The 12,723-nt window shown below is 39.4% G+C and overlaps 2 protein-coding genes across 5 annotated transcripts in view; one reads left to right on the top strand and one right to left on the bottom strand.

Moving 5' to 3' along the window:
• Window positions 1–65: 65 nt before the first annotated feature.
• Window positions 66–4,242, bottom strand: hspb7 (heat shock protein family, member 7 (cardiovascular)). Its single transcript, XM_008318449.3, has 3 exons — window positions 3,550–4,242; window positions 987–1,111; window positions 66–753 (listed from the first exon to the last, which is right to left on the bottom strand). The coding sequence occupies exons 1-3, from the start codon at window positions 3,728–3,730 to the stop codon at window positions 574–576; spliced, it is 486 nt and encodes a 161-aa protein (XP_008316671.1). The 5' UTR covers window positions 3,731–4,242; the 3' UTR covers window positions 66–573.
• A 2,760-nt stretch (window positions 4,243–7,002) lies between these two features.
• Window positions 7,003–12,723, top strand: part of clcnk (chloride channel K) — a 12,721-nt gene continuing 7,000 nt past the window's right edge. For 3 of the 4 annotated variants that reach the window (XR_003050956.1, XR_003050957.1, XM_025059685.1), the window contains exons 1-10: window positions 7,075–7,337; window positions 8,201–8,332; window positions 8,428–8,556; window positions 9,719–9,858; window positions 9,969–10,070; window positions 10,511–10,586; window positions 10,844–10,969; window positions 11,830–11,914; window positions 12,172–12,273; window positions 12,643–12,719. Coding sequence is in view for 2 of the 4 variants with exons in the window: in XM_025059685.1 (XP_024915453.1) it covers window positions 7,226–7,337; window positions 8,201–8,332; window positions 8,428–8,556; window positions 9,719–9,858; window positions 9,969–10,070; window positions 10,511–10,586; window positions 10,844–10,969; window positions 11,830–11,914; window positions 12,172–12,273; window positions 12,643–12,719 (1,081 nt within the window). In the remaining 2 variants the exon portion in view is untranslated. The other variant, XM_008318448.3, reaches the window with a different exon arrangement.

The following is a 12,723-nucleotide window of genomic DNA, read 5'->3' as shown; positions in this document are numbered from 1 at the left end:
ACTAACCATTTTTCTGTATGTTCATAGATAAACCTGGACAGGAAACACACAGCCCACACATTTTAAGATTTGTTTACTGTCAAATTTGAGTTTATTCAGACTAATAAAAACAAAGTACAACAAATGAATGAGAAACCGTACATGTATGTGTTCTCTTGTGCAAATACTACACATGAGCCAACATTGCTCTCTGTCTTCTCAGCAGGTACAGTATGACCTTATCCTGCTGTGAATGAACAAACCTAGACCATAATACAAACATACTGAAAAAGACTCAACACAAGAAGTGAAAAGCAGCCATTTAGTTGCGATTTTTGTTTACATGTAATTCCTTTTGCAGCCAGCCTAATTATAATCCATGTGATCAGGTTCAGTTCTTGCAACTGCAGGCTCAATCCATTTCTTATGTACAGTCTATGATGGATCTTCCCATATACAGGAAGGGTTAGATTTCTTTTAAGGTGGTTGTTAAAATAGAGAGATGTCAATAAAGCAGGAAATAAAGAAAGTCGATTGAAACACACACACAAACACCAACAAGTTAGAGGTTTGCTGTCATACACTGGTCATTCTTTAGATTTTGATCTCGGTGCGAAAGGTCTGTACAAGCTCATGTTTGGCCGGATTTCTCCTTGCCCGAACCGTTAGTGTTCCTTCTGCGCCCAGTGATGATGTCACTGAGGTGGGGTCCACATCTTCAGGAAGCTGACACTTGTGGGTGAATGTGTTCATGACTGAACCGTCCTGAGCCAACTGTTGAGAAAGAAGAAGGACGTTGAAATGTGATTGATTCAGGTTAATGTATATATTTATATATATATATATACTGGAGCTGTGAAATGTTTCTGACAATATCTATTATCTGATTAATCACAGGGTAGCTGTGGTATATGTGACTGATCGTGATTAATTGAGTTTGCCACATTTATTATGTTAAGCACCTGAATTAAACACCTTTTTATAAATTAAAATTAAAGCCCACCCACCTTCTCTGCACGAACTTCTATCTGATTATTGGATGTGGTGACGATGACATCTTCAGGGGAGAAGTCTCGCACATCGACCGTGAACTGGTACGTGTCCCCGAGAGTTTTAATATTTCCAGCATCGCCTACGGGCCACACAGAAACACAATCAGGAGGAATCACATCTTTACTTCTGTTCAAAAATGAATCGTCACCCAATTTTCTTTTACAATACTCTCATTTCCTCTTCTGCTAATTACATGCTGATGATAATTATCATAGCTGCAGGTGGTGTTTCATTATAGAGCCAAGACACAATAACAGGCTTCTGATTCAAGAGACAACATGCTACGGAATTATAACAACGTTAATTTCCTTATACATGAATACATTATACATTTACTTTATGAAAATCAAGAGGTTGTTATGTCACATTTAGTTTTTAGTTTCTAAATAAGATATTTTTTTCAACACATGAATTTAATCTGGGCCATGTGAAAATGAGTCTTTAAATACATATAAACCTATTTAGAAAGTGATTCCAGCTGTGCACACAGAAAGTAGTAAAACGGAGGAGGTCAGAATATTATCATTCTGGCAGATTTCCATTAAGAAGCAGGTTAATTGTTTACACTTTAAGCCGGGACAGGGAATAAGGGAATAAGAGTTCACCCCAAAGGCCATGTAGATGTGGACATTTCTCTGGTTTATATTTCACTTGTACAAACCTTTGCAAAAATATGTATATTTTATGGAATAACATTTACTATCAAAACTAGAATTAAAGTTACCGTACTGTACCATACAGCATTGGATTTTGTCATTTATATGTCATCACGACCTTCAAAACAAATTTAACGGTGGGTAAAACAAACATCTCAGGCCATGCCTTTGACTGAGTAAACTCCTCCATTTGTCCCTCTAAACTTAAACTGAGGTTTGGAGCTGCACCACAGGCCTTTGGCAACAGGGAGCAGATAAATGGAGATGATTATGCAGCATGATGAACCATCTACATTCAAATTCTGTGCTCAGTGAACAACGACGTGGTGCCAGACGCCAGACTGAGGACGTGAAGTCAAAGCTGTGAGCAGCTCCAGCTGTGATTTTACATATGATGATTAGTTTCATGATGTGGTCATTCCAAATGATTGTGTCTGTTCGTGTGTGCGTGTGTGTGTGTGTGTGTGTGTGTGTTAAGATCTCTGGGCAACCATCTGGTCAATTCCTCATGCAGGCGTCATCCTAAATACTCACTGTGTGAAGTCACACTGCTGGCAGCCAGTGTAGCATTCTCCTGTGTGTGTGTGCACGTGTGTGTGTGTGTGTGCTGTGCTGTGCTTTCAGTCTCCAAACACTGAGATGCCAACCGTGGCTCCAAAACAATTCCGTCCTGCCCCTGATGCATGCAGCACATGGAGTCAGAGTCCTTTTAAGGTTCAGACGTCCCCAACACACGCACACAGACAAACACACACACGTCAGCAACATTGAGCAGTGGAACGGTGGACACCAGCTCACATACGTACAGTAAATGACCCGCAGCATAAATCCGGTGTGCTGACCATAATGACTATTCTCAACATGTTATAGACTAAATACCTGACCCTTCCATACAGACCTCACCACTTCAGACTAAACTTCAGTGTCTGACATGAACTCAGAGGTCTGTCATTTGATACCTAAATAAACCAATCTCCTAATTCTCTATCACATCTAAATAACTTTAAAATATAAATAGTATACTTTATATATATTTTATAAATATAAAAAAGAAGTGCAGATTTGAAGTTGATAATAATCAAAGAAATAGCTCAAATCTTTGTTCACTGCTAAGTCAAAGCTTGACCGTAGTTTTACGGTCAAGCTTTGACTGTCACCATCGTATCCCAGTCTCCCCAGTTTCCATGAATTTGTTATAAACAATACCACTGACAGTTAGGAGTTTCCATGTACTTCACAGATTAATTTATTATTAATTAATCCGTTTTCTTTCTTGAAAAGTACATTGACATTTTTATCAGATATTCTTCAGACATTCACAAATTAATTATACATCTTTTTCTTTTAGTTTGCGTTTTACTAAAGTCTAAAGTCTTGCTTTTGGAAAATTACTAACCCTTAATTGTTGGAGAAGTTTTAACAAACCTTTATCTATTCCAGGTTTAACTCTTAGATAAAGTTGAACCAAATCTCTGTGCAGTTTTATAACCAAAAAAGAGAACCTTATGTTACCCAGGGGAATCCATTCAAACTTGGAGACACAAATGCCCTTTAGGTCCAAGGCCAAATTCAGATGGTCAGAGGACACTTTGCCCTTTTAACGTCTGACCCTGACGCACACACACACACAGCAGAATACTTTCCTCCTGTATACTTAGTCCTGGCTGTTTGTTTCCCTCCTCTGAACTATACCACCTCAGGACATGCTTTATATCCACTTTATGTGGAAAAAAAACACCACATTGTACACAAATCACTTCCAAGCAGAGCAGTAAATCTACGTTACAGTCAAAACTGTTATTTTAGACCTCTTTTGTATACACAGGGAACTAAAGAGAACCTACAATTGCTTCTTACTTACTGGAAAACCCCAGGGCGTCGCTCCCGGGCCTCATGAAGGAGCCAAAGTCCTCAGTGAACAGTCCCCGGCTTTTCTCCATGTACGGGTTACCAGAGGACGAGGAGGAGGATGATGATGAGGAGGAGGAAGTCTGGTGGAAACTACGCTCCGATCGATAAGCAGAAGAGTTGGTCACACTCATGGATGGATGTGAGTGTAGGGTAAAGCAGAGGAGGAGAGTAGAAGGAGAGAGGAGGGAGGTACAGAGAGGTGGTGTGCTGGGTAGATGCTACTCTTTTTTTAAACTGTCTGTTTTTCCCCCTGTGTTTAGGTACTTGTGTTCTTTAACACTATAGGTCCCCAGCCTTTATATATACCGTTCGCTCCCATGTGTAGTTGGGAGGTGTGTCACAGCTCATGCGGAAAGAGTACAGCGTTCTATATTTATCCTGAAACGTACAGAGAGAGAGGGAGAGAGGGGTCGGTGGTTGGAAAACTTGTGGTCATTGAAGGGCCCAGAGGTGAGAGAGTGGGATTTGATAGAGAGAGCTGGAGAGAGACAGTGCAGGAGGGGTGGATGACGGGGTGGAGGGAAGGCAACAGTTGTCATTCCAGACACATCATCCCTGAAATATCTTCCCTCCCCTCTCTATAATTCTCCCACTCCCACTAATTCTCCCTTTGCGCCATCTGTCTGTTTGTTTTGCAGTTTTTTGTTTTTTTTTTTAATATTCCGTGCCACGTCTTTGTGCTGACATCAGAACATCACAGGGTTCTGCCACGGTTCTTAAATGACATAATGTCCCGTGTTTCCACCAGATGGCTTTTGTCTCATTGCATTTTTATTTCTCTGCTGATTCATTAATTCACTTACTGTGAGCATGAGCAGCATTACGATGAAATGAGTTGGGCAGAATATGCTATATTCTCAAACTGAGCCATAGAGGGCGTTAAACAGTGACAAAAAAAATCATCCTTCTTATCTGAGAGTAAACACCAAATAAAGATGGTGGAAGGAATGTGCTTGAAAACAAAGCCTCAGCGAGAGAGGGGGTCTTAGTGGTGACATTGCTTTGTGGCTATAAATATCTGCATGGGAACTGAAGGCCGTCACCTCAGTGTGTTGTCCTGATACCTAATCCATTCAGCTACATGTATGGACCATGTCAGTGCTGAGTCATGAGGGGGCTGTCTGTAATCTACAGATGACTACACTCAAGTGGTGAATTCTGTGTGCCACAGTCTAAGTGGCCGACTCTGAACGTTTGAAGGCTGAAGCCACAGTTATAAAAGCCTCCAAAAACCTGTGTTCATCTGCTCTTATCAGTGTTGGGCTCAAAGTTCCTGATGAAGGTCTAAATTCAGCGCAGCAACTCACCAGCTCACTGCCTGGAAGTGAACACAGACTCCTCCCCTCCCTGGATACAGCAGTAAAAAAAACCAATATGGTTAAACTGCTCTGAGATTTTAAACAACTGATCAGAGACAATTTTTAACTTAGCTGTCAGAACGAGGGTCGATGCCAACATTTATCCCTGATAAAGGACTTAACCACGATTCATTTTTGTGACCATTCTTTCACATTATGTAAACCGACTTCTAACCTTTTTTAACTTAAAACCATGACTTGCAAAATCTGTTAGCATACAAACACCCAAAACTCCAGAAATCAACCAGTTGTCTATTGGAATGGCATATTAACATTGTGGTGCAGTTGTCTCAAAAGTCCACCCTATGACACTAATGACATTGAGTCACCTCTACACACACACACACACACAGACACACACACACACACACAGCAGTCTGTGTATTACATAATGCAGCAGACAGATGAATAAATTCCACAGCTGCTGCTTATCACTGTATGTCTGCCTTCAATGCAAATGTCCATCATCTGGTGCCTGGGAACAACAGGACCCTGAGACTTGGAGCACAGGACTGTTATTATAATGTATGGTCACATTTGCCCATGCAAAATGTTGTTTATTATTCATTATTATTCAGATCAGATGGAGCTAGAAACTTTTTACATACATAGGGTTCACTCAATTTAAAAGGTTCCCTTTTAAGTTTGTAGACAAAGTTTGCTCCGATTTAGAAATCCTGACAAAGAAATTATGATAAAAAAAAGCTGTAAGAAAGAAAAGAAGTGCTGTAACAAGTTTCAGTGATTAAGGTCACTCCACTCTTAACATGGAACATAGAATGCTACATCTTACTTTCTCTGTTCCAGGTCAGTGTTTTCTTTCTGTAATCCGTCCCTAACGAAGCGCTGCCTGCAGCCTTACTGATGATTTATAATCTTTTGATCCAAAAATGCTAATAGATTTCGTGACCTTGGCAATGTCAACATACAAAACTAAATTTCGTATCACCTTCCCTGGTGCATATGACAATAAAGAGATTCTGATTCTGATTCTGAATGTCACGGTATTTGACTATTTAATAAAGCTTTTTCTCAGAGACATCTCTGTGGTAGATTATCGTTTCAGTGACTGACACAATTGTTTCAGAAAGGAAAAGAAAATTAACCTCATCTGGCTTGTTTTGCGTCAGTGTGTGTGGTTGCCACGGAAACTACATTTGTACAGACTGAGAGGAGCAGTCTGCACGTGTGTACGTTACCACAATCTATATGTGTGTACGTGTGTGTTGGACTAATGCTCACAGCCAGTAGATTTCCAATGTCTAAACGCCCGCACGTGCACCGGAGCTCTGGCTCAGGTCCAACAGCCCGACAGGCGTTCATAATCAAAGTCAAAGCGCAGGCTTCGGTCGGAGAAGTCTCAATATGTTCACACGCACAGCTGGGTTGAGGCAAGAGTTGGGTTTAGGAAAAATAACCTTCACTGGGATTTATGGTTTCTCTCTCTCTTATTAGCAAAAAGACAATTATTTCAATATTATTGGATTATTTTTGCTCACTTTTGGCAACGTTTTCTCTATTAAGATTTTGTTTTCTTTTAGCCCATATTTTAGCCATGGTATTCTAGCTAACCATAGGTAGTTATTAATAACTACATGAGCTTATAACTAACTTTTAGCTGTTGTTGCCATTTTGTTGCAACTTTGTTTACCTTTAGTTTTCTTTTTGTAAATTATTTTTTCACTATATTTTAGCTACGCCACTGAGTGTCTTAGCTAATATTTATCTGGTTCTGGTTTTACCAATGTATTTATTTTGTGTCCTACTTTAATTTTACATTGTCCAGCTTTGAGCAAATATGCAAGATGGCAGTTAGTAATAGCTTTAGGAAAAAAAGCCAGATGCTAAAATTTAGAAAAAATTAAAAATTAAAAACACGACAAATGCAGTGTATACATGTACAGCCAAATTCTATTCATAAGGATATAAGAACAGGAGCAGCAGGTGTTTTTAATGGAATGTTTTCGCAAAGCAGAAATGAAGGTCACTTTCAAAAAGTTAATATTAGCTACCCCTTCGACCGTGACTTCGCCATCACTTTCATATGCTAATACCTGAACTGAGGTCATCTACCAAATCACCTGCACATATAAACCCACACAGCTTCAAGGGTGAGTCTCTTTGTAGGCGAGCTGTTGTTAGAAAGACTTTTGTTTGGTAATAAATTATTTTCTAACCTTTTGTTTTCGCAGTAATTGTTTGGAGTCTACTTCGAAAGTAACTGCACGCTTACAGAAGCAGCAGGAGATCGTGGACGAGACTCCTGGGATGGAAATGGTCGGAGAAGAGCGAGAAAATCAATATGAGACCTCCCATTATAAGAGTTCTCTGATTTCTGATCCATGGAAACCATGCAGACGGACAAGAGCTGTTGTCAAAGGTCAGGCTGACAATCAACTGAGTCAATATCTCATACACAGAGAGTTCATCTGCTGCAGGTTACCATAGCTTTAGACCTCACTTCTACTTATACCTGCAACTTCGTACTCTTTGTACGGTAGAATACAGACGACGTCACACATCCTTAGACTATATAACAGCCATATTTACATTACTACAGTGTTTACCACCAAAGAAAAGGCTGTCATTGACAATCCTGTTTTGTTTTTTTTGCAGTGCTTTCAAACTCTGATTGACTAAATGTTCTCCTCAAAGCCAATGCTCCCGTCAGACTGACAAGTGTTTTTCATTATGTTTGTAACCATTGAGGGTCACATGGCTGTAGAAAGTCAATGTGGTTCAGAAAATTAGTCTGATTTTTGGTCCAGACTGATTTATTTGATGCGCAGGAGGAAAGGCAGGGGAAGGTAAAAGGAACACAATAACAATGGCCGGAACATTAACGACTAAAAGTTCAATGTTTTCTCCTAAATTTCACAGAATCAATTAAACTAATCCAGATAGTGTATTCTGCTGAGATCTGTTGTTCTGGGAACAATAATTACTTCTCAAAATCAATTTTCTATAGAAGCCATTGTGTTCTATAACCTGCAGTGATGAAACATTATAATTAAGCCTGTGATGAGTCAGTGACCACCGCTGCTGGAGAGTCTTATCTAGTCATAATGGCCGGTCATTATCAAATTAAGATAATGGACAGTAATAAAACCTGCAGTATTTGCTATTTTTTCTCGTTCTTATCGTTTTTATGTTTAAGCATTTATTTAAATCTGCCTGAGGTTGAACAAATGGCAAATGTAATTAGAATAGATAAAGAATAATGAACTCATGTTGTGTCCACAGAGTGTCTGCTGAAACTGAGCTGCTGTCTGGGAGCAGTGTGTGGGATGCACTGGTACGGCTACGCTGCTCTGGGCATTGTTATGGCCTTCATCAGCTTCTTCATGGACCTGAGTGTAACAAAGCTGCTTAGAGGTAACTAACACACACACACACACACACACACACACACACACACACACACAGGGCAGAGATAATTACCTTACTGTCTCTTACATCTCATATTAAAGCGCACCAGTGGCTTTATGTGAATCTGGAGGGCAACAACGTGCTGCAGTTTTTCTGTTGGACTCTTTACCCAGCATGCCTCTGTGCTGTTGGATCATTGTTCTCACAAAACATCTCTCCCTTCTCCACAGGTCAGTCACACACTAAACTTAGTTTCACCACACCAATGCTGTGTGATTTTGAAAATTTCTGATATCAAATGTGTCTACCCAACAGCCTTTGCTAGCATTGTTAAATTTTCTCTATGCTTGGCTAACTCTTGGCTAGAGTTACTTTAGAGTTACTACAACATTTTTGGTTTTATTTTAGCTTAAAATCAGTTTTTCAGAATGAATGATTTCTAAGCTCATTTTTGGATAATAATCTTTAAAGTTAAAAGATATAACATATGGGTATAGCTCAAGATTAAAGTTTACCTTAGTCAATTAGCTAAATCTAAGCAATACTTGCCAAGTTTTTTTTTTCAATTTTTGCTATTTTGACCTAAATTCTCTGGTCTTATTTTTAGCTTTAATTTCTAATATAAATTATGGAAAGCTATATTTGATGTTAGGGACAGAACATTGGGATGTCAGTAAAATATCCTGGTTTAAGATAGATAGATTGATGGATGGATGGATGGATGGATAGATAGTAGAATTATTTACATAATGCTACATTTCTATCTATATATTTTAAATACATGACATTTATACCCAAGAATACATTTCTTGTGTAAAACGTGAATAAACAGACTTTTTTCTTCCTGTTTAATCTCAGTTTTCTTACGTGTATATTCCTTTATTTTTTTATCAAACATAAAGGGCATGAAGAAGAAGCCGAGTACAGCTTTACCTTTAAAATGCAATGTGTTTTGTAGGAGCTGTTGGGACACATTCAAAGTTATCGGGGATTATATCTGTCTGGAGGAGACCTTATGAAATAAGATGTGGCTGCAAGAGGCAGGGATGTCTATACTGCTTATTTTTATGCTGGTGTGGAGGAAAACATATTGGATATACATGGAAGACAGCTCTAAAAAAGCTTATAAACTGTATTTATATATTTCTAATTAAAACATAATTTACTGTGAATTTGTCCACACAACAACAATAGTCTCAATCCAACCTAAACTTCACATTTGGAGCTGTTCTTCACCTGCCGATTATAACTTTCTGTCCTCCAACTGACCTCCATCCAATTATGGCGAAATTATTCCTACATGTTCAACTGTGAATCATTTAAATTGCACCATTTGATTGCTGCAGCACCTCTGAGCTTTTTAAAAGTCTCGTTCTGTCCATTTCTCCTCAGGCTCGGGAATACCAGAAGTGCGAACCATGCTGGTTGGCATCCAAATGTCTCATTACTTGTCCCTCACTAATATGTTTACCAAGTTTTTGGGCCTTATCTGTACTCTGGCAGCTGGCAGCACTGTTTTTCTGGGCAAAGTGGTGAGAGATGTCTCTGATTATTAGTTTGTCTTACAGAATATCTGTGACCGTCCATTCACATTTTACCTTAAATTTTCCCTTCATTGTCCTGATTCATATGCTGACGTCAGGGTCCGTTTGTTCATCTGTCCACCATGGTGGGAGAATATCTGAGTAATCTGTGCTCCCTGGTGCAAAACACAAAGAAGGTCAAACCACAGGTGATACAAAAGGTCAGTATTGTTGTAGTTGCATAGAAAGTTTACTTCTGTCACAGATATTTTAGTTGTAACAAAAGGTATTTTGTCTTATGCCGATACCTCGAAGTCGTCACACGTCCTGTCTTTTTCGACTTGTTGTTTTAAGCAGTTAAACTAAAATAAATTTAATTAAGTTACATAATTAATCTCAGTTACTACCTATTTGTCCTAAAGTTCAAAGTGAAATAAGTAACTTGAATCTTTTTAAAAATATTGTTAATCATCTTCTTCAAGTTGTCCCTTTACAGGCTAATTGTGATAGACACTGTGTTCTGCCCTCTTGTGGCCATGGGTAGAAGAGCAAAACTATGACTAATGAGAAAACACAGTCAAGAATGTACCTAGTAGTATTTACTACTTTGTTTGACAAAAACAAAATAAACCATGACGATCCCTTGTTTTCCACCTTTTAGGACAAAGCAGCCAAAGAAATGATGGTTGTATCTGCTGCGGTCGGAGTAGCCGGATGTTTTGGAGCTCCCATCTCTGGTGACAAACTCACAGTGCACTATTCCTCCTCTTGTAGACTTTTCTTCCACACCCTCTCCTCCATTCTATTCATTTGTTCATACAGTATTTTATGCTCATCTTTCAGCTCAGTATCTTACAGAAATAAATTGTCAAAAGCCTTGGAAAAATGAAATTATCCCTGGGAATTTCTTCCTTCATATCCGGCCACTCACTCTGCAGCGACCACTCACCTTTTTTCTGTTATCTGTTTCTCTCCTTCACCTTTTCTCCTGTAGGGGTGTTGTTTAGCGTGGAGGTGATGTGCTCGCACTTTGCTGTGAAGCATTACGGTCCTTGTTTCCTCGCCGCTGCCTGTGGGGCTCTGACCTTCTGCCTCTTCACAGTGTGGAGCGGAGATGAGGGTAATGGAGGGCACGATCAGCACTTGCCACACCATTATGCCCCACGGGAGACGCACTAACAAGTTGACTGGAAAGAGAGACACAAACCACATATTGTCTAAAATCCAAGACTTAAAACAAGAAGCTGTAGAAGCGTGCACGTCATAGATGAAATAGGTCAGTTTAAATCACACCTCTGTTGTTCAAGGTCGCTGAAGGCTATAATCCATCCCACTCTCTAATCCTCTTCGGGCTAGTGATGGAGTGGGAGGCAATCCCAGCAGTCATTGTGCAGGGCAGAGTGGACTTCAGTTCATCACACACATTTAGACACAAACAACTTTTTATCTCCACATTCAAAACAGCAGTCAATTTAAAGAGCCCTATTGACCAATGTCCAATCTGCATATAAAACTGTTTGCAAAGGAATCTCCATCTGCTCCCAGAGAGAAATCTAGAGGGAAGATCAGGCAAACTTATACTTACTTACTTCGTGGATACAGAAATCCTGATTGAAGGCTGTTTTCTCCTATGTCTTGGTCTGAACAGGCAACAGGACCTCACAAAAAGTGACTAAAGCAAAAAAGGTGTCTGATTAGATGCCTGACTAGATGTTCCTCAAAACAATTAAGTAAAGATTAACAATGACGTCTCATAAAAAACAGTTAATGTTGCATAGCAACAAGTGTTTTTTATTGGACAATATTAATAATGTCTTCTATAGCTTCTCAGTACATTCTACACTGAAATAAATCCCATGATAACAACTTGGACTGGATCAAAGCGTTTGAAATCTCAATATAATGAATTGATGGATGATTGGATTTAAAACAGCTCTGGGATGTAGTGGAAGATAACTTCATTTTCTTCTGTTCCCTCAGAGACTCTTCAGCCATTGTTCAAAACTAATTTCCCTGCTGCTTTACCTTTTTACCCACTGGAGATTCTTCTGTTTGCTTCTCTCGGGTGAGTTCAGTTTTTGACTGCATTTGCATGACCTTCTTTCTGTCTGTCCTGCAGATGAGAAGTGAGATTTAGTATTTATTGCCCTGGACAGACCTACTGTGTGTTGATATGTTGGCTTTTGTATTTTATTAATCCAATTATTTTCCTCCTCATGATTTCCAACAATCTAATGACTTCCAGCAGCCCGTTGCTCCCTGGGTTAAACTAAGCCTCTCATCTCTCATTGTGGATTCTGTTGGCTCTCTGTTTGAAAATAGGCTGCTGTGCGGAGCCGTGAGCTGCTGCTACCTCTTCTGCCATCGCTGGATGCTGCAATTTACCAAAACAAAAGAAGTCTTCATTAAGATGCTGACGACAGAGTGAGAGCTCAATAGTACCACACTGAAAGTCGGATTGTGATGAGTCACTGGCTGTGTGTGTCGGAGGAGAGCTTTTCATCATTTATGGGCCAGTGCTGCAAAATGTCCATCTGCTTGACAAGGAGGAACATACTGTATGACGATTAGATAAAAGCAAATTAATCTAATGTTTATTTAACTGCTGCACAGTATATAAATGGTTTTAGGAGGAGGTTGTGATTAAAGGTATTTAACAAGTATTCAGTGTAGGGTGGTCAGTATATTTAATCCTGTTTTAAACGAGGTTAAGGTTGGGATTCACTAAATATGCAGAAGGAAAATGTACATTTGAAAAAAAAATGGAAGAATGATTGAAAGTTGTGTCTGCAGGAAGTGTCTTTACTCTGGCTTGGTGGTCTTCCTCCTGGCGTCGGTGACATTCCCTCACTCTGCTGGTCAATACATGGCTTC

Source organism: Cynoglossus semilaevis, chromosome 10 (genome assembly GCF_000523025.1).
Source record: "Cynoglossus semilaevis isolate Cse_v1.0 chromosome 10, Cse_v1.0, whole genome shotgun sequence".
In the NCBI taxonomy this organism is placed as follows: domain Eukaryota; kingdom Metazoa; phylum Chordata; class Actinopteri; order Pleuronectiformes; family Cynoglossidae; genus Cynoglossus; species Cynoglossus semilaevis.
Note: the sequence above shows the minus strand (reverse complement) of the source record. Positions and strands in the feature narration are given on the sequence as shown.

Coding starts and splice junctions, on each gene's coding strand:
- hspb7 (XM_008318449.3), bottom strand. CDS start 3,730: ATGAGTGTGACCAACTCTTCTGCTTATCGATCGGAGCGTAGTTTCCAC. Junction 1,112..3,549: donor CGACGCCCTGGGGTTTTCCA/GTAAGTAAGAAG, acceptor TGTGGCCCGTAG/GCGATGCTGGAAATATTAAA. Junction 754..986: donor TAGAAGTTCGTGCAGAGAAG/GTGGGTGGGCTT, acceptor CTTTCTCAACAG/TTGGCTCAGGACGGTTCAGT.